This window comes from Monomorium pharaonis, chromosome 5 (genome assembly GCF_013373865.1).
Source record: "Monomorium pharaonis isolate MP-MQ-018 chromosome 5, ASM1337386v2, whole genome shotgun sequence".
Lineage (NCBI taxonomy): Eukaryota > Metazoa > Arthropoda > Insecta > Hymenoptera > Formicidae > Monomorium > Monomorium pharaonis.
This window is the reverse complement of record NC_050471.1, coordinates 11,860,154-11,882,153: the sequence shown is the minus strand read 5'-3', so window position 1 is coordinate 11,882,153 and position 22,000 is coordinate 11,860,154. Positions and strand designations below refer to the sequence as shown.

General features: G+C 31.5%; 1 protein-coding gene and 1 long non-coding RNA gene across 7 annotated transcripts; both read left to right on the top strand.

The window, feature by feature from the left end:
• The first annotated feature begins 202 nt into the window (after positions 1-202).
• LOC105839559 (U2 snRNP-associated SURP motif-containing protein) lies at positions 203-10,790 on the top strand. Of its 3 annotated transcripts, none has more exons than XM_036286980.1 (20): positions 203-275; positions 624-667; positions 759-875; positions 960-1,056; positions 1,129-1,443; positions 1,839-1,903; positions 1,994-2,159; positions 2,698-2,861; positions 3,792-3,851; positions 4,299-4,342; positions 4,507-4,611; positions 5,005-5,232; positions 5,371-5,613; positions 6,940-7,126; positions 7,203-7,389; positions 7,509-7,642; positions 7,723-7,811; positions 7,905-8,058; positions 8,139-8,296; positions 8,545-8,827. In XM_036286980.1, exons 2-20 carry the CDS (start codon positions 644-646, stop codon positions 8,825-8,827), a joined length of 2,820 nt encoding a protein of 939 aa, XP_036142873.1. In that variant the 5' UTR covers positions 203-275; positions 624-643. The 3 variants fall into 3 exon arrangements, with proteins under 3 accessions (XP_036142873.1, XP_036142874.1, XP_012541415.1); XM_036286981.1 differs by lacking the exon at positions 203-275 and adding an exon at positions 282-516 and having other exon boundaries at positions 3,816-3,851; positions 8,545-10,790; XM_012685961.3 differs by lacking the exon at positions 203-275 and adding an exon at positions 282-516 and having other exon boundaries at positions 8,545-10,790.
• Positions 10,791-15,116: 4,326 nt separating this feature from the next.
• On the top strand, positions 15,117-19,050 carry LOC118645693. 4 transcript variants are annotated; one of them, XR_004963378.1, is made up of 5 exons: positions 15,117-15,491; positions 16,192-16,308; positions 16,814-16,835; positions 17,011-17,048; positions 17,975-19,050. It is a non-coding gene; the product is annotated as an uncharacterized LOC118645693 (long non-coding RNA). The 4 variants fall into 4 exon arrangements; XR_004963376.1 differs by lacking the exon at positions 17,011-17,048 and having other exon boundaries at positions 15,120-15,491; XR_004963377.1 differs by lacking the exons at positions 16,814-16,835; positions 17,011-17,048 and having other exon boundaries at positions 15,121-15,491.
• The last annotated feature ends 2,950 nt before the right edge of the window (positions 19,051-22,000 follow it).

Here is a 22,000-nt window from a genome sequence, read left to right as displayed (position 1 = left end):
GTTGGTCGTTGGTCGTAAGAAATTTAACCAATCACAGTTGATCTTAGAGAAGAATAACCGAACATAATTGGTTAAATTTCTTACGACCAACGACCAACGACTCATTGTAGACTGGGCATATCTCTACGCGTACCAAGTGCTCGGTGTAAACTAGAGCATTGGTCGGTGGTCTCCACCAATGGCGTGATGGCGGTTGCCATAGTTCTATGCACTACACTGACATCTCTTGAGAAAGAAAAGGCGATACTGATTCATTATTTTTCAAAGTTCATAAAGTATGTGAAGGAAGTGCACGTTGACAATTGGCTGATTACCGTGACAGAATTTTATTTTTCTTAAAAATATCGATTACTACCATAATCATCCAGCCATTAATATATGTGCTATTCCACCTGCTTTTGCTTTCTCAACCATCAATGTTATAAGTAGTTGTGTCTGTGCTATTATTTAACGTTGTATACACATTTTGTTGGATGCATTCGAAATTTTAACGGTCATTTGTAACGTTTTTCATTCGTATGTATTATTTATCTTTATAAATTTATTTTTGTAATAATTGTTTAATCTTCGAACTTCTTTCGATAATTTATTTAATGTTTTTCTATTTGTTTCCCCTTTTTTAGGTTAGACCATTTCCTTACAAATGGCGGATAAAGCTATGATGAAGGTATTGCTTTATATATTTATATATTTGGACCGATTTTTATTTATATTACGTATATTTGCGTATTCTTATAAGTTGTAACCTGTATTTATAGCAAATTGCGGAGCAAAAGCTTAAGGCTTTTTCCATTGGCACAATGGGTAAACGACCATTGAGTAAAAAGGAATTGGAAGAACAACGTAAAAAAGAGCAGGAACAAGCTGCAGCACAGGTAACTAATGCCATATATAACCATTCCTCTTTTTATTTGTCAGATATTTTATAGATTTTATAGATAATTACATATTACATACAGGCATTTGAAGAATTTGTAGCAACGTTTCAAGAAACACCTAGTAAAACAACTAGTAAGGTTTGGGTGAAGGCAGGGACATATGATGCGGGAAAAAGACGTAATTATAGAATTTATATACATTTAAAATGTTTTTTTATTATATAAATTATTAATTATATGCTTTTTATAGAAGAGGACACGAGAGAGAAAGGAAAACTCTATAAACCACAATCAAAAATCTCGGAACTAGTAGATAACAGATCATCGGCTGAACAAGCTCAAGAATATGCAAGATTACTTGGAACAAACGAACGAAAACTAGATAGACCTGGCAAGAAGAAAAAGGAAGGTGAAAAAAAGAAGAGCAATCTTGAATTATTCAAAGAAGAGTTAAAGATGATTCAAGAGGAACGTGAAGAGAGACATAAGTATAAGGGTGTAGTAAAAACTGTAATATCTGCGCAATCTGAGGATCCAATGTTGGCTGCTTTAAAATGTGTGGAAGGTATATATATATATATATATATATATATGTACACACGCATGCACACATACATACATTATGTAATATACATTGGTTGAATTGTTTCATAACTTAATATATACAATTATTTAATTAATATACAAAATTGGCTTTATAAAGAAATATCAGGCAGTTATATTTTTATCACAATATTAAATCTTTAGTATATTTATGACTTTAGTATACTCATAACTTTAGTAGGTAGTAAATCTTCATTTCCGGATCCGCGAAAGGCTAATCTGCATAACTTCATTGATGATCCCCGTCTCTTAGCCCTGATATACGAGGGTAACCATTATCCTTCCCATATCTTTTCCTCTTCACTTTTATCTGTTTTGCAGTTACAGAACATGTCCAAGGTTCTTTTTGTTTTACAGATGGTTCATTTGACAATGGTGATCCAAATACCACAAACTTGTATCTAGGAAATTTAAATCCAAAGGTAAACTATTATCCCATTGCAGTATCATAATTTGTATATAAACGTTATTACTTCTGCACAATTGTAATTTTGTTCCTTTTATCATTATAGATCACAGAACAGCAATTAATGGAGATATTCGGCAAATATGGCCCACTGGCTAGTATAAAAATAATGTGGCCGCGTAGTGACGAAGAAAAAGCTAGACAAAGAAATTGTGGCTTTGTTGCATTCATGAGTCGTAAGGATGGAGAGCGTGCATTGAAAAATCTCAATGGTAGGTTTATAACATGCTATTTATAAAAAATATAAATTATTCCACTATTTCTCATATATATATATACACACGCGCAAAAAAAAAATGAGACAAAAATTTTGACCAATTTTTAGGCAATTTTCAAAGTGATGCAACTTTGCGAAAAATCACCCAAATTACATGTACTTTTGTTTTTAAATTAAAGGGCAAAGACTCTACTTTAAGAATCCCTAGGCGAAAGTTTGATTTGTTAAGTGCGAACCCTTTGTATCGCATGAAAACCAAACATGTTTTTTTTAAATATATATATACTTGTGTGTGGGGGGTGGTGTGTGTGTGTGTGTGTGTGTGTGTGTGTGTGTGTGTGTGTGTGTGTGTGTGTGTGTGTGTGTGTGTGTGTGTGTGTGTGTGTGCATATTGCGCGCGCGCACACACAATCTATTTTCTCTCATCAATGTATGAATAAAATTATTTTTAATATATTATACATTTGTAAGATAAATAATTAGTTTATACAATAGAAATATTAAGTACATAACATTAAAATATGATGCTATAGGTCGTGACATAATGCAGTATGAGATGAAGTTAGGATGGGGGAAAAGTGTTCCAATCCCACCTTATCCTATCTACATTCCATCTGCTTTGATGGAAATCACGCAACCACCACCACCATCTGGTCTTCCATTTAATGCTCAGCCACACCGACGTGACAGACACAAGGTACATGAAATGAACTATTTGAAGAGCGCAATTAATAAATTGCTCAGTTATATATATAAAGATTGTTTAGAATCTAAACAATTTCATATTTTTGTTACTTAATATTATCCTTGCGAATAATATTTTAAGTATTTTTTAATTATTTGCATATTTTTTATACGTGTTGAGTATTATTATAGAATTATAAAAGGACATTATTTAATGTACACATGACTTATTGAATGAGACTTGATAAACTACTAGAGTTATTCAAAAAGTAATATTGTTTTTTATTAGAAATTGTTTATTCAACATAAATAAAATTTACACTCAACAAACATGTTTTAGTTACATATGTTATTTTTCTACCAATTTTCCATTTCTGGTTTTGCGCCTGAACGAGCTCAATATCCTTCTCAAATCTTTATGTTTATCATCTTCAAACTTTGTTCCATACGAAAAAAAAAGTTTGAAGGCAACGAAAGCGTTGTTAGGGTTAAAAAAGGCTATGGAAACAAAGATTTGGCATACATGTCCTCGTTTCATGATGATACAAAGCCTTAGAATTGAACAAAAAATTTATAGAAAAATAGCATATGTTGTTGAACATGTACTTTTACTGAAAGCAAATTTTATTTATATTGAATAAACAATTTTCAATAAAAAATGTGAGACTACCTTGTGAACAAACCTAATATTTATCAAGTTTATTTTTTATTTAATTATTGATTCAATGCTTTTAAGTTCAATTTTATTACATTTTATAGTACATTGTTGTATATATTTATTAAATTAATTTATAATTGAATAAAACAACAAATATATATATGTAAGATTCAAAAACATAATAACACATTTGTTTTTCCATGAGGTTGATAAAATAATTTTATGAAAATTTTGTTGTTAACTTAACATTAGAATGGTATAACTATTTTTGAAACATAATCTCAGATACTACGTATTCGCAACCTCCAGAGCGCGGATCTACAGGAAAAGGAAAACTTTGAAAAGGTAAAATTATTCCTCTATGAACCATTTAACATTTAGTTTGAATGAGATCTTTAATCTTATTTAATCAAATTAGTTTTTTATTTACGCACGCGCGTACACACACACACAACTTAATATATATATTTTTTAATTAAAATTGGTAAGTTTCTTATGCAAATATTTATCTAAAGATGTTACATTTACCTATTTATCTCAAAACTTTATTAAATGAAAAGAAAAAAAAACAAGTTTATATTTTATTTATAATATAGGATTATGAATAATCCTTGTTGATCATGTAAAATAACAATTCTAATTTTGTTTACAATTTGTTTGCTGTATTTATAATTTATGGTTTTATAATAAATTTGTGGTAATTTATTGGTGACTATTTTTGGAATTTGGGTTAACATTTGGATTGGAACGTCCTGTCATCTGTCATTGTTGTACTGTGATCTGGGCTATAAGATTTTGCAGAATGCTGTTGTCAAAGTGGTTATACCAACAGAAAGGTATTTGTTGATTTTAATATTATAACGACATATCTGTAAGTATATAACTAAAAAATGTAAGAAACAGAAGTATGAATATACTTCTATTGAATGAAATGTTTTGTGTCAATTGTAAGCATTGACACAAAATACAAATGCATACTTAATCGAATCATGCATTATAGGAATTTAGTCATGTTAATACATAGAATGGTGGAATTTGTAATTCGAGAAGGACCAATGTTTGAAGCCATGATTATGAACAGAGAATTGAATAATCCAATGTTCAGGTATATATTATATATATATATATATACATAAAAGAAATGAACTTTAAGAATCTGGATTAATATTAGCAAGATTTTAACAAGAAACTTGTGAAAAATTGATAACTTTTACTTTTTCAATTAAAAAAAAAAACATGTTTTTTTCATGCGATACCAAAGGTTCACACTTAACAAATCAAACTTCCGCCTAGGGATTCTCAAAGCAGAATCTTTGCTTTTTAATTTAAAAAAAGTACATGTAATTTGGATGATTTTTCGCAAAGTTGCATCACTTTGAAGATTGCCTAAAAATTCGGTCAAAAATTTTGTCTCTTTTTTTGCGCCAGTGTATAATGTGTAATATATTGTATTTTTATCTTCATATAACTAAACTAACAGAAACATTTTTAATTTTAGATTTTTATTTGAAAATTATTCTCCTGCACATACTTATTACCGCTGGAAACTATATTCCATTCTACAAGGAGATGTGCAGAAGGAATGGCGCACAGAAGATTTTCGAATGTTTAAAAGTGGAAGTGTATGGAGACCACCACCGATCAATCCCTGGACGCAAGGCATGCCAGACGAATTAATAGAAATGGAAGAAAAGCAAGAACCTAGAAGAGGTAGTCTCTCAAACAGGTAACTGCAAAGAATACTAAGAAATTGTAATAATGTATATAAAAATATAATTGAATTAAATTCTCTACATCAAATTTTACTACATTCTGTGAGAAATGTATTTGTTAATCTTTTGAAAAATGTTTTATGTTTTTATAGTCAGCGAGATCGTTTAGAAGATTTGTTGCGAAACATATCACCTGAAAGAATAAAAGTTGCAGAAGCAATGGTATTTTGTATAGAACATGCAGAAGCAGCAGAGGAAATTTGTGATTGTATTTCAGAATCATTGTCAATACTACAAACTCCTGTGAATAAAAAAATTGCAAGATTGTATTTGATATCTGATATATTACATAATTGTGGAGTCAAAGTGACCAATGCCACTATTTATAGAAAGGCGTAAGTGATTTTGGTAATTATTTACATTAGCGATTTCTCACTGATTTTGACGATCTTCAAATATTTTGTCAAGGTCATCATTCTGAACAACTTTTTCCTATACATGTTACCGCCGCTCAGCCTTAGTTTTTATGTTATATACAAAAAATTATCAACAAAAAAATTTAATAAATACGATACTTACGGGTAGCTCCGATAACCTTAACCATAATGTCGTCAAAGTCACCTTCCTGAGTGATCTTGAAAAGATTTTAATCGTCGCTCGTGATTTATTTGAAAGTTTACAACAAAAAAGTTTTATAAATCCGATACATAATATTGGTGTTTTAGATAAACAACCGGTAGCCTATCTCCGTGGCACAGAATAATGTATAAACAAACGATTGTAGCGACTTCTATCCCAGTCTGGTACAGCAGAGAATACGTGGGCGGGGGAGGGGCTCCGCCCCTACCCCTCCCCGTAATTTTTCTTAACCTAACCTAACCTAACCTAACCCAAACGTTTTTACGTCGCTATTTGGTTAATGCAAAAATTTTGGAAACAAATAGTGTGGAAAGTCGTAAACCTATGTGGTATTGTACAAGCGTGGATCGTTTACCTTACGTAAGGCACTGATATCATGTATCGTATTTATGAAACGTAAAGTAAACAACGTCCACACTTGTACAATACCACATTGGTTTACGACTTTCCACGCTGTTCGTTTCCAATGTTTTTGCATTAACCAAATAGCGACTTTAAAATGTTTGGATTAGATCAGGAAAAATTACGGAGAGGGAATGCAGGGGAAGGGTGAAGCCCCTCCTCCGCCCATGCGTTCTCTACATAACCCTTTGCGAATTTCCATGCTTTAAATTTTAAGAATAATATTTATTAAATTTTTTCATCAACTTTAATTGTTATTATTTCCCTTTACGGGGCAGAGCGACGCTTTTTTCTGCCAGATTCATTCATTTTGTGCGGTGAGGAATGAGCTCTTCTTAAGTATTACCAAAACATTCTAGTGCAAATTAAAAAAGTATGGTATTTATTAAACTTTTGTGTTAATAATTTTTTATGTATAACTCGAAAACTAAAGTCGAGCGGCGGTAACATGTATAGGGAAAAGTTCAGAATGATAACCTTGACAACATATTTGAAGATCATCAAAATCGGTAAGAAATCGTTAATGTAAATAATTACCGTGACTTTACGCACGCACGCATGCGTGCGTGCGTGTTTTTATATATCTTTATTTTTCTTAATTTTTCTCTTTATTTAAAAGAAAAGAAACTCACCAATAAGACATGCATGTAATGTTAATTTTATATTTATTTATCTTATAGATTTGAGACGCGTCTTTTGGATATTTTTAGCGAAGTTCACCAAGCATACAAGCAATTTGATAGTAGATTAAAGGCAGAAGGATTCAAAATTCGCGTTATGCGAATGTTTAGAGCATGGGAAGATTGGGCGGTGTATCCAAGAGATTTTCTGGTGAAATTGCAGAATACTTTCCTAGGACTTGTTTTGGTAAATTTTTAATTTACAGTAATAATATCCGTATATTAAACTTTGATATAATGTAATATTTTAATTTCTTTTTTAGATGGACGAACCTGAACCTGAGAATGATGAAGATATTGATGGTGCACCTTTGTCTGATGTTGATGGCGATGGTACTGAAGATTTGGATGGAGTGCCGCTTGATGGTGCAACTTTGTTGAAAGGTGCCATGAAACATGGCCTCACATCTCAAACAACTTCAAATTACGACGATATTGATGGAGTACCCAGTACATATGCGTTCCTGAAATAAATACACTGATATAGTTTTATATATTAATAACAATGTTACATACATACACATATATGTAAATATGTGCATGTATATGTATATATGTATTTGCCGTAGTGGATGAAGATATCGATGGCGTTCCAATGGACGATGACGATAGTGCGAACATGCAAAATAAGGACGATGAAAAAAAATCGACAATGCCAGCTGGATTCGTTCCTTCTCGATGGGAAACTGTCGATCCTGATCAGGTTTCAAAATGTTTCCTTCTCGGTAAATTAAATAATTGATATCTTCTCGTTATGTTTGCAACGCACAATTTTTTTATCAGGTCGAGGCACAGGCAATGACTACCAGTAAATGGGAAGAATTAGGTCAAAATGACGATTCCAATTCTCAAGATGCTAGTATGGATTCTAGGTAAAACTTATGTGACATTTGTTAATAATATTTCTCTAATTATACTAATTATATGATAAAATATATTTGCAAAATTTACTTTAACAATGATAGAGATTATAATGAAGAAAGACGAAATAGATTACGTGAGATTGAGGTAAAAATTATGCAGTATCAAGATGAATTAGAAAGTGGTAGAAGAACATTGAAGTCTGGTATGACAATACAAGCACAAGTAGAACATTATAGAAAGAAACTTATAAGAAAGGTAGAAATGCATTCTTTCATAATAAATTCGACATAATTATAATATCACATACACACATATGTAATGTAACAACTTTGTAGAGCGAGAGAGAAATGAAAGATGTAAAAAGTGAGGAACGAGATGATGAGAAACGAAGAGAGAAGAAACGAAGCCGAAGTACGACACCAGAATCTCCTAGTCACAGCTACAGAGATCGAAGGCGATCATCAAGTCCACCGGCAAAAATTACAAGATATAGGTAAAAATTTTGTCCAAGATTTTCATATACGTTTGTTTATCTATACATTTTCTTTATTATACAATATTCGATACATGCGTTACTTAATCGATATTATTCAACTATTTTATGATGCAATGTTTAATTAATACTTCTACATAGTAACTATATGTAACTTAAAAAATCATACTGTTAAATTTTGTTATTTATTAATATTACTTGTGGAATAATTGCACGTTGTCATTTATTTGTACTTATAATATTTTTAGATCACGCAGTAGATCACCACGTTGCAAGCGCAGATCAAGATCTCCGTATAAAAAGCGCGTACCAGTTACCCCGTCCCCTCCTCGTATTCGACGTACGCCATCACCTTCCTTTTCTTCAGGCAGAGGATCACGCAGATCGCCCACCAATGAACGTTGTGAAAGGAAAAGACGTAGATCACCCTCTTTATCGCCCCCGCCACCTCCACGTACTTCCTCTAAACATAGAGCTTGTAGTCCGCCTTCCCCTTCTCCACGTAAACATAGACATAAGCATAAATATTAAACTATAAATAACACGTCAATATTGCACGAATTATCTTTTCCGAAGGAAAACGTTATTTTTTAGACGTAATTTTTTAACTCTCACATTTATTGTATATCTTTGATGCGTCATATTCATTGATATGCATTGATATGAAACCGAAAATGTCAAAATTCTTATTTCGACAATCGATTCTTAATATAACTAGTTTGCCTATATTTCCAAAAAATGTAAGTTGAATTTCTTGAATATATATTTATCTTCAAGTAAAATTATTTTTACACTGTAAGATATATTTTCTGTTGAGTCATAGAACGGTTAAAATATCGCATCACGCGTTACATGCAGTTTTAAAAACGTGGCATAACGTATACAGGGTCATTCAGAACAACTTTAGGTCCGTAAAATGACGTATTCCTAATACAATTCTAAGACGATTTTTCCTTTACCAAAATTTGATTGGAAGCGTAGTTTTTGAGTTATAAGCGAAAATAGTTAGCGAATCACGCGTTGAGTACAGAAGGCAGGCAGGAGCGGCGCGCCACGAGTGTAACGCGGGCGCGGCTGACTATCCGCGTCAGCTGATGGGTGATTATCACGGCGTAAGTCGCTAACTATTTTATCTTATAACATAAAATTATGCTTAAAATAAAATTTTGGTAAAGAAATTGTTTTGGAATTATGTTAGGAATACGTGTTCCTTAAAATCACTGTAATGATCAAAAGTTGTTCCGGATCGCCGGCCGTCGGACGCTGCAACCAGCTGATTGCTACACGCGATATGTGTGTATGCCGTGTTGTGTAAAAGAGAGGGGGGGAGACGTTCATACACACGCACGCATACACACATTCTCTCTGTCTCTCTCTTTGAGTATGTATACATGGAGTAGGAATTGCTTTGTTTCATGTCGACCGAAAGTGTGTCCAAGATCTGTGCGAGAGAGAAAGGTATATCATGATATTGCTCTCTCTGCGCATGCGTCAATATCATTACCTGCACCGCAGTTTTAACACTTTTTGTGCACTTTTGTACTGTTCTGTACTTAATGTACGAATTGTATGTGTGTGAAAACATACACAATGCCAGCCATTGTAACTTATAGCATCCATAATACATTTGAGCATGCGCAGAGAGGGCAAGTATCATGATATATTTTTCTCTCTCGCACAGATCTTGGACTCACTTTCAGTGCTGGCATTCCTCCTCCATGTATATATACTTAAAGATCTCTCTTTCTCTTTTACATAAACATGGCTGCGCCCGCGTTACGCTCGTGGCGCGTCGCTCCTGCCTGCCTTTTGTACTCGACGCGTGATTCGCTATTTTGGCTTATAATTCAAAAACTACGCTTTTAATCAAATTTTGGTAAAAGAAAAATCGTCTTAGGGTGCAGTCCCATTAAGCACGGATCGGAATGACGGATTGGATTTCTCACTAGAATTGAGCAGTCCGATCCAGTTCCGTAAAAGTTTGCTCTACCGGTTCCATGTAGCAAAAACGGAACGAAATGTCACATCGGTCGCAGGTTAATATGCTTAATTCATTAATATTTCGTTATTTTGATGCGACTGAAGCGATAACATACATAATTTGTGCAATTATCTTGCCGATAACATTGATGTGAGTACTCTGAAATACTGAATTGTAAGAATGAAATATATTTTGTAACCAGATTCCGTTCTGTTTTTGCTACATGGGACGGGTAGAGAAATTTTTTACGGAACGGAACAAACATGCGTGGTTGAGTTGAGAGAAGAAATTGAAAGAAACGTAAACAATACTTTGTAATATTAGACAGGTTTAAATTTAACGTGGGACTGCGCACGTGCTCCTTGGACCCGAGTTTGTGATTTCAACTACGTATTTTTGGCAAAGTCGTATTGTCTGGACAATTCTATATTTATATCTAGACATTGCTGAATATCAGCTTGCTCGAGCTTGTATGAAAATATATTTTGAAACACATAACGATGGATAAAAAAACAATCTTATTAATTATGTTAAAAAAACTGCAAACGGCGAAGAATTTACCCACACAGCACACTTTATCCTGAGGATATCCCCAGGTTATCGAGATATCCTATTGGACATATTGCAATCCCATGGATGTCCTACGGTTATTGCGATATCCCTCGGATATCTGGTGGATATTGCGATATCCTGTGCTGTGTGGGTACCAACTTGGTATGCTGTATCGGTGTTCGAGAGAGTGCGAAAGCTGTATTCAACATAACAATATAACGATACGTATCGTATCGTATCGTATTTGTATCGTCATAACAATATAACGATACTAAACTGTCGTTAAGAGTTACAGAATAAGTCTACTAATGATGTTTTTCCAATACAATGGTGTTTTAAAGGGAGCGTCCCAGATGCGCACAGTAATAAACGGACACAGCAGGCTGAGTGAAACGGACACAGTAACAAACGGACACAGTGCGAAACGGACACAGTAACAAACGAACACAGACCAAATGCGCACACTGCATATGCGAATGGATCAAATGCAATCCATGTACATTGCAAGCAGAGTAAAGTCCACATAGATTAGCGACTTGGACGGGGTGGGTGCGGAAGGAGGGCCGAAGGCCCCCCTTACACCCCCCCGTGTGTGTATGTGTGTGTGTGCGTGCAAAGCATTCACTGTATCACATGGGTTTGCGACTTTCCGTGTGCGCATGTGCAGTGTGCGCATTTGGTCTGTGTCCGTTTGTTACTGTGTCCGTTTATTACTGTGTCCGTTTGGTCTGTGTCCGTTTGTTACTGTGTCCGTTTTAGTCAGCCTGCTGTGTCCGTTTATTACTGTGCGCATCTGGGACTCACTTGTTTTAAAACTTGTGCGGTCAAAAACACCTGTCTGATTCGTCCGGAATTGAGGAAATATACACGTTCCGATGGGACGGAACAGCGGGATCAAGAATTCACTAGAAGTCTCTAGCAGAATCCGTTCCGTCATTCCGATCCGTGATTAATGGGACTGCACCCATAGAATTGTGTCAGGAATACGTCATTTTACGGACCTAAAGTTGTTTTGAATGACCCTGTATATAAAATATTTAATCGATTATTGAAACTCATGTGCATGGTATATAATGATTTATCATTTTTTAAATACATTAAAGATGGAGAGAAAAATATATATGTATATTATAAAACAAAGATAGAAGAAGGTCTACTTTAACTTTATGCAAAAAACATTTGTCTATCAAATACTGAAAATATTTCAAAGTTGAATAAAATAATCTTACATGTATTAAAAAACCACTATTATTTTCATGTATTGTAAACGTTCCAAATAAATCATTTTATATAAAAAAAATTTTATTCATATTTGATAAATCTGTGTTTCAACTTTTTACAAGATAGGAAAATGTTGGGGAGGGAGTCCCGTTTGCCTACAATCCCGATTGCCTACAGTTTCATTTGCATACAAATTTAGCAGAGCTGCTCGATTGCCTACAGCTTCGTTTGCACACACGAAAATAATTAAGATACAAGAGTAGGATTGCATACATAACATTATTGCGGATATACACATTGCACACATAATCCCAGACAGCACAAGACATCCTAATATAGACGTTCATTTTGTGTCCATTTTACGTCTACACGTCCATGGACATAAAATGAACGTCCATCGTATGTCCGATTTCAGACATCCATCAATGGCCAATATTTGGACGGCCATAGGATATCCGGTCTTGGGTCCGTATTCATATTGTCGATTTTTAATTATTAAAACAGTCTTAATTACTATCTTAGTGCACACGATGATTTTCCGGATCCTTATACAATCCCAATAAACACAGAACATAGCAGCGACATTCCAGTGAACACGTTTTATAACAGCAATATAACATGGAAGTTACATGTAATGTAACATTGTTATTCTTGTGTATGTAGATACTATCCCAGATAGCACAACGAATTCAAAAAGAATTCTTTTTGAACACCTAAATTTTGAAATGAAATCTTTTTCTAACCCATTTCTGCACCAAAAGGATTCTTAAGAGTTCAAAAAAAGTTCTTTTGTATGTCACCAATTCTGAGTCCCTTTTGTAATGTATATAAAATTCTGTAGGGGGGAAACTAATTTATCTGGTTGCTAGCTGTAAATAATTCCTGAAATATTATAGAATGTTTTATTACATGAAACAAAATCGAAATTGTAACACAACGAAAAATATTGCTAACAAGTAGTTTGAAATAAAATTGATGAATTCTAATTAATATTCTGCGAGTTCATGCCAGGGCGGGAATCGAGGCGTCGGGAAGGAATCACGTATCTCCGGGAAAGGATGGGGAAAGGTTGCTTCGGTGTAGTGAACGCGTGGCGTCGTCCCTCGCTCTGCGACGTTTTTTAATGGCGATTCGGCAAACTGCAATGTCGGCTGTTGATCCGTTGTTATAATGGTGATGATCTAAATGTAATGAAAGGCCGAACTAGGGCTCTATTCTCGTTCAAAATTCTAAATAAGAGAGTCGAACTGGGACTCTACCATTATGTACAGAAAGAAAAAAGAGTCGAACAAGGACTCTATCACCTTGCGGCAAAGAGAAAAGCCAGAGGAAATGTAAGCGTGGTAGCACGCGCTTACCGTTGGTTAGAGCGAAAAGTGCGTGTGCGCTCTTCGCGTATCCGCGCCTTTCGGCAGGTCCCCGATTAAACCTTAGATGACAGGAAATCTGCCGTGACTCGTTCCCAGTCAGACTTAGCCACACAATTATCGCAGTGAAGTCAAAATGAAATCAGAATATCAAAATTGCAAGGATCGTAAAAACGAAGCGTCAGACAAGCACCAAGCCAACTTGAATTTTGCTCGCAAGACGATCGGCAGACGTCTCGCGCGCTCCGCGCCCGTCCGCGGCGTCGCACTCACGCTCCGACTCGTTTTTTTGAGTGAGGCCGATAATGCAGAGTTTTTTATACAAATTCATTTTATGTTCTATAAGAATTTGCATTAAATTTAAAATTATTTTTTAATAGTATTTTAATGAAACTTTATCGAGATACTTTTTTGCATTTATTATGATTTCTTTTATAGTGCAAAAAGAAATTGCTTTTTGGTGTAAAAAAAGGATAATAAAGGATTTTTTGAAATATAAGAAATGTTAATTTAAAAATATACTGCTACAAAAATAGAGAATTTGGTATATTATTGTTATTATAGATGAGAAATTCTCTTATTGTTACTATACATGTATAAATTATGTATAAAATTTTTCCATCTTTTATTGCAGTATATTATTGAATTAACATTTCCTAATTTTATATAGAAATAGTGTACTTTTTAACAATTTTTTTACAAATTTTTTATTAAACGCGTTATTATATGTTCATTATAATAAAAAAAATATTTATTTAGTTATATATCAAATTTACGATAAATAATATATATATAATAATATAACATATTTATATACTATTTATTTAGATAATAATATTATAATATTTTTGACAAATAACAAAGAAATATATATTTTTATGTTCTTTTTAATAAAATAAAAAAATGTGTTATAAAATTTTTTTGCTTTGTCAAAAAAAAAATAAAGACACTTATATTTTTTATACCTTTCTATGTATAATGTTACGGCTCTTTATAAGAATTTTAATATTGACTAAATTATATAAATTCATAATAAATTTGTATTATATGTGGTATTCTTTTTGAACTAATTTTGAATCAATTATGTGAATTCATAAGGAATTTGAATATTGAATTCTTTTTTAACTTATTTTGACTAAATTACGTGAATTCATAACAAATTTAAATATGGTACTCTTCTTGAACTCATTTCGAACAGATTACGTAAATTCTTAAAGAAATAAAAAAAAAGAATTCTTTTTAAACTTAAAAGGATCATCTGTGCTATCTGGGATATAACATGGAAATAACCTGTTATGTAACATTTGTTACACGCAAGTAATATAACTGTTATACATCGTTTTGGCGTTACAGTTATGCAACAAAAATTGTATAATCGTAACATAACACGCTCGTATCAATGTTATTACGGAACAATGCGTCGTAGTTGACTCAGAAATCAGACAACACTATAACATCCTGAATGAGAGAAAAAAATGCACAAAATCTAAATTCATCATGTATTAAACAAAAACAAGATAATAAATGTACTATTCAATTTTTTTTAGAATATATGATTTATATAGTTATACTAAAGTAAAATTACAAAAAAAAAAGTAATAAAATACAGTATTTGATGTCCGAAAAATTAAAGAAATGACTTCAAGATAGGTGATCGATATATCGACCACCGTGCCGCAAAGGGTTAATTACAAATATTGTAAATAGTAATATCCCAGCAAACACCAAATATAAATGCAATATAACGTGAGAGTAACATGTAATATAACAGACGTTACACTCTATTTATATTATAGTTACGAAACTTTACTACATATATGTGATGTAACAAAGTTATGAAGCTATAATATTACTTCGTTATTTGTATGTTACAATAACCGGACAGTGATGTAACCACAATGTTGCGTGGTTACACAACAATTGTTTTACTTATGTTATATAAATATTATAAAATTTGAATCTTGTGAGACTCTAACCTCAATCGCACAACGTACATCTCGTGCATTAGGCGCGCTAGTGGATGCTATAATGACGAAAGAGAGACGTTGTTTTCTTGCAACTTGACTTTAATCAGGTAATCCTTTATGTTTTTTAAGTCAACATTTATTAAAGATTATATAAAAAGGTGTAGAAAATGTTGCTGCATTTAATTAACATATATTAATTTTCTTATATATAATATACATCATAGATAACTTATTATAATCTTTCCTACATGTTTTGTAGGTTATGTTTAGTCAGCAACAACAATATAGATTTATAAGTTATAACCGCCTTTATATATTTTTTATTTTTGATATTACATGTTAATTCGATGCAACATGTATTGTGGAATTGACGGTACATTGATAATTATACAATTTAGATCCATCATACAATTTCGATAAAATTGTATACGCTGCTTATTCGATGCATTTTTGCACAAAATGAACAAAAAAGTATGGCAGATAAAAGTTCTACTCTATCTTGCAAAGCAATAAATTTATCGTTAAAGTTAAAACTAACAGATATGTATATTATCAAATCTATTATTGACAAAATGTATAGCGATATGTTTCTTGTTTTGATCTGCACAACTACATATTTTTATATTTAAATAATGTATTTCTTAAGTAAATTTAAAGATAATTTATTATTCGGGCTGCTAGTTTTACATACATTTCTGCAAAAGTCACATAGCATATGTGTAAATCATACAATATATAAAGGCAGTTATAAACTTATAAATATAATTTATAAAGACGTATCATATTAAAACTAATTTTATATTACAGGATTCTGCCAATTATTCTTACATCATTCGGACAACTGTTCTTCTTAAAATTTAAAAGAACGTAAAGAATAACTGAAGTTTATAAAAGTTGAAGAAATTTTCACAAGGATTAGAACAGGTAAGAATAAATTATAGCCATTATATGTTTTTAGAATAAAACCCAGCAAATTAGAGATAGGAATAATCAAATGTTCCTTCTCAAGTTCCACTTTTGTGCACATTTCCAGAATAATCATACGCACATTCACTGGTCATTCTTAAATTATTCTATAAATAAAAATATCTTATTTTGTCTTTCGTCTCATATATGCCTATTTTGTAGTCTTTCGTCTTATATATGCCTCAATTTACAAACAATTAAGTTAGAGAATCAAAAATATAAATAAAAATTCTGAATGTGATCATTGTGAATGTATGAAAAGAATTGTATTAATTAGAATAAATTATTTTGGGAACAACAGAGTATTTAAATACTTACTTTTTTAGTTTTTAATGTAACTAAGAGCTTTATCAGTATAATTCTGAGGCGTATATCTGGCTGACACAAAATGCATAACAGTTACTAAATGACTAAGACCTACAGATAATCTTTGACATTCATAAACATATTTCCTATATTACAGCCTGCGACCACATCATCGGCAGGTTAGTTGAGTGACATTAGTCTGTATACTTTGTTGTAATTGTTTCAGATCAGATTTCGCTTTTTATTTATTTCAGTAATCTAAAAAAGATGGTTGTACGATACCTTTAAGAGTCACATAGTTGCAATACAATATTAAAATAAAATTATAACATTTGTCATTATTCTGTTACCTAGCCTGCCATAAGATAATGACATACTTGAAGAACTAGAAGGTACACCTTTGGATAATCCTTTTGATATGAATTGCTCTGCCAATTCTTTATATAATGGTTCGCTAAGCTTAAACAGAGACAAACTTCGGTGAATTTTTTATCAATAGCATACACCAGCTTACAAGAAAGAGAATTTTGGTGTAACAGCCAACAATTTTTTAATAATGTATTAATAAAATTTCTTACTGCTTCTCTTTAAAATTCGAATAATAAATATGATAATAATGATAATCTCATCAAATTGCTTGTTCTTTATTAAATCTTTTGCGAAGGTTTTCTCGAAACAAGTTAGATTGTAATATAGATATTTTCTCACACAAAAAAATAAACTGTTCACTTCATCCTATAACTTTTTTGGTAAAATTATGTTATTTGATACCTTCAAGATCCACATATTCTGTTCGGCACACTGTAAATTCCAAGCTGTGAGGTTAATCTCTCTTTTATATCTTTCTTTCCTTACTCGTCTACTCTTTCTTCTACTTTACGCTCAAATAAAGTGTTTCTTCCTTTCTTGCTTTTAATATAACTAAAAATAAAACATAACACAAAGTATTAATCTTATCTCAGAATACTTACTCCATACAAAAAAATAAAAATTTTGTGAGACTTATCTGATTATACAACCCATTGTGTTAGACTAAACTTCAAATTAAGCACAGTCGTATTTTCCTTCACGATGTAAAATATGCAAATGATACATAAAACTAAAAACTGACTCGCTGCTAACCTCGCGCACGTCATCATGTTGCGGCGTTGCGTCGGTTGCGCGTGCACCAGCGTGCAAAATAGCGAGATGCGTACATGCGCATGACGGTTTATTCGTACCAATCCTCGAATATTCTAAATACGTATTTAATGTTCTATATATGAATTAGTGTATTGGTGAGCGTTATATAATATTATTTATTATTTTCTTTTTACAGAAAACTGAACTCAAATGGAAGCGCTTGCACTCATGTCACTATCATGTCCTGACAATTTCGGATTTTATAAAAGTATAGGAGACGTGATTGACGTTGAGATTGTGATTGACAGCTGGAGCAAAGCTATAATTTAGCTCAACATTACGTGAAGTTTATTTAATGTTTTTCTCTTATTTTCCCTCGTTTTTTATGTTTTTAAAAATTATTTTTAAAATATATTTACTAATAATCATAAAGTATAATATGTATACATTTGTTTAGATATAAGTTTATTTTGTTGATAAATATATGTGTTAAATATATTAAGAAGTTTATTGAAAAGACTATTTTTAATGTTATCTTTTTCCTTTATAATTATATCTATCCTTTATAATTTTAGAACTTACAATTTTCAGGAAGTCAAGTTCTTAAATTAATTTTACATAAAACAACGAAATTGCATTCAAAAGTATTTTTTGTTTTATGTAAACTTAATTTAAGTACTTAACCTCCTGGGAATTATGTGCTAAAATATATACATGTACATATATAACAACACTGTAATTATTTTTTATAACAGCAATATAATAGTTTATATTGCCATTACAAAACATCTCGGTTATAGTTATATAACAGTTCAGTTCTACGCTATATTTATGTTATGTAACTACATCACATGAGTAGGAAATTATAACTAACAGGAATGTTACATGTAACGTTCATGTAATATTACCTGTTACATTCCGTTTTATTGCAGCAATGTAATGGTTATATATTGGTGTTTGCTGGGTATACATATATATATATATAATTTACAATATTTCTTTTAAATTATATAATAAAAATAATAAAGATAAATTATATAAAAGTAAGATCCAAGTGTGGACATAAATCAGATATCCAGCATAGGACGTTCTGAATAGAAAAACATCCGTTTTAATTCCAATAATGGACATCCTATAAATGTCCATTTTATATCCATGGACATGCGGACCTGAATTTGACTTAAAATGGACATCCTTGGAACATCCAGTGCTATTTGGGTAAGGTCCCGGGTACAAAACCTACCAGCGGCAAGAAAGAATAAAATAAAATAATATAATTTAAATTTAATTAATTAATAAAAATTTGTCCTAAATTTAGTATGTACTGTTGATAAAAATAATTAAAAAAAAATAAAATTTTTATTTTATTTTTTTATCTCTAGTTGCAGTTTAAAGATATCCGATTTAAGAAATCTTTTAGATATCAGTTTTATAATATCTTTCTGTTCTCAAAAAACGGCGCATTGGTTAACATTCTGACATTATGTTATCTTTTAGAAGTCTCTTTATGTTATCACTTTCAGAAACAGGATATGCGTATCATGCGTGAAACGGAACGCATGTAACTGTTATGTGACGGTTAGATAACATATTATATAATATGTTATATTGCTGAGTCGGAAATTGTAACTTACATGTAAGTTACGTGTAACATCAGAGCAATGTAACCTGTTATATTCGGTTACATTACATTGCTACTATATTATTGTGTTCACTAGGATTGTAGCAATGTTATACATTGTAGCAATATTACAGCAATATTACAAAATTGCCGCAATGTTGCAGCAATGTTCTGTGTTTGCTGGGTTCGTTCGTGTTCGCCCTTACTTTTTATCATTTCTACAAATATATAGAAATTATTAAATGATTCGTATGTATTATAATATTTTTACATTTTTAGATGGTGTATGATTATATATTAAAAACAAATTGTATATAAATATATATAAATAATTATAGCCGACAATATTCCAAGAATATTCTAAGATATATATGTATATAAATATATATTTATATATGTAATATTTTCAAATTTTATCGGTGTCTATAATTTATATATAATTTTAATTATAATTATAATATTGATCTGTATTATTAATAAATAAATAAATGTACACATATATGTATAATATATATATGTATATATACATATATACATTATATTATACAGAGTGTCCTGTAAACCTTTCGTCAATGTTTACAAGCAGGTAAAGCGCATTAAACTGAACAGAAAAGTCCTTCACCGTTTTGCAATTTTTGCAATAGTTAATAAGTTGTTGATTACACAGGCACACAAAAAAGTGGTTGGTTTGGCAGATCAAACTAGTCAATTCTTATGTATTTTGACTCGCTGAATTTAAATTCAAGGTGAGAATTGCTGAGTTGGCTCATTTTTTCCTAAAAAAAAACTACATTTTTTGTGTATCTGTGTAATCAATAACTCATTAACTATTGCAAAAATTGCAAAACGGACTTTTCTGTTCAGTTTAATGTGCTCTTCTTGCTTGTAAACGTTAACGAAAGGTTTACAGGACATCCTGTATAATATATACATAAATCTCCTAATTACAATAATTAAAAATATTGATTTATTATATGTTGTATTTTGTTTCATGTAATAAATATATAATTTGATTCTGCATTTTAAATTTATTATTGTTCATAAACTTCTCCTTTATATTTTTTAAACATTTATTTTAGCAATAATTACGAATATTAGGACGCTAAAAAATATGTCCATTTGAAGTTTTTTAAGATCCATTTCAGGTCCTTTTGACGCTCATTTTTAGCGTCAAAAGACATCACGTGACTAAAAATGACGAATGGGTATCTTTATTTTTAGTCACGTGATGTCTTTTGACGAAAATGAGCGTCAAGCATCAGCGTGAAAAGACACCTTAATGCTTCGTGATGATCCATGACCCAATCAGCAAAACAATATTAAAAAAATGTTTTCAATAATATTTAAAAAACATTTTAAAAAACATTTCCAAAAACGTTAAAAATAATGAGATAAGTCCCTTTTTTAAATTAGAAAAACGTTTTTTTAAATGTTTGGACAAATATATTTTTAACATTTAATAAATATTTGTTTTAAAATTTAAGAAAATGTTTTTTTAACATTTGGTAAATGATTTTTTTAATATTTACTAAACATATTCACGACAAAAGCAAAAAATTAATTGCATTATTAAATTATTTTGATAAATTTAACGTAACCTCACCAATCTAATAAATTTCTACGATAATTTTATAAAGGGGAGAAGACTATACATGTTTCAGCCAAGCCACAGTACCTGTTAGAACCACCTGTTAGAACATGTTTAATTTCTGCGCCTGAAAAAACGGTCACTCATCCAAGTCCCAACCACTCCTGACGTTGCTTGACTTCGAAGATCGTACGCATTCTAATGCTTCGTGATGATCCATGAATACTTTATGTTAATGCATCCATATTTGTTATAGATTATTTCAACAAATGTTGTTAGAAAGATGAAACGTTCATGAATAGTTTCGCGTTCTCCTTCTACTATTCTAAGTCTATTATTAAATTGATTTAAAAATAAACATGCACATATTGTAATACAGCCTTTGTCTTATGGTCATAAATTGCAACGCTTGGTGCATACATTTAACTTTGGTACGTCTGTCACATTGCAATATAACTCTCATAGCTCTATTTTGCGCTATTTGGAGCCTACTTAACTGTGTATCTCCCATATCTATTAGTAGCGTCGCACAGTACTCAAAGTGAGGTGCTATAATTGTCTTGTATATCGTACATCTAGTGTAAGTCGAGATAAAGTTCCCTATTCTATTTAAAAAACTTATTTTCTTCCCTATTTTCTTTAGCATGTAATCACAGTGACCGCTGAATCTAAGTCTATCATCAATAATTATGCCCAAGTACTTTATTATTTCTACGCGCTCAATCTCATTTCCATCCAAACATCTCACAATAGCATTGCCTCTCAATTCTTTCCTCATACCTCTAACTAACATATATTTTGTTTTCTCCGCATTCATCTTCAGTTTATTAATATTCCTCCATTCCTCCACTACGTTAAATGCAATATTCAATTTTCTCTCTATCTCCGCACTACTCTCACCTGTTACATATATTAACGTATCGTCCGCAAACATTTTTATATTACACACATCCGAGCAAACGTTAACAATATCATTCATATATTATAAACAACAATGGGCCCAATACTGAACC

What these genes read in the sequence shown, in the direction of transcription:
- LOC105839559 (XM_012685961.3), top strand. Translation starts at nt 644, where the DNA reads ATGGCGGATAAAGCTATGATGAAG. An exon ending in TTGAATAATCCAATGTTCAG is followed by an intron (nt 4,612 to 5,004) that starts GTATATATTATA and finishes TTTTAATTTTAG; the next exon opens with ATTTTTATTTGAAAATTATT. An exon ending in AAACTGTCGATCCTGATCAG is followed by an intron (nt 7,643 to 7,722) that starts GTTTCAAAATGT and finishes TTTTTTTATCAG; the next exon opens with GTCGAGGCACAGGCAATGAC.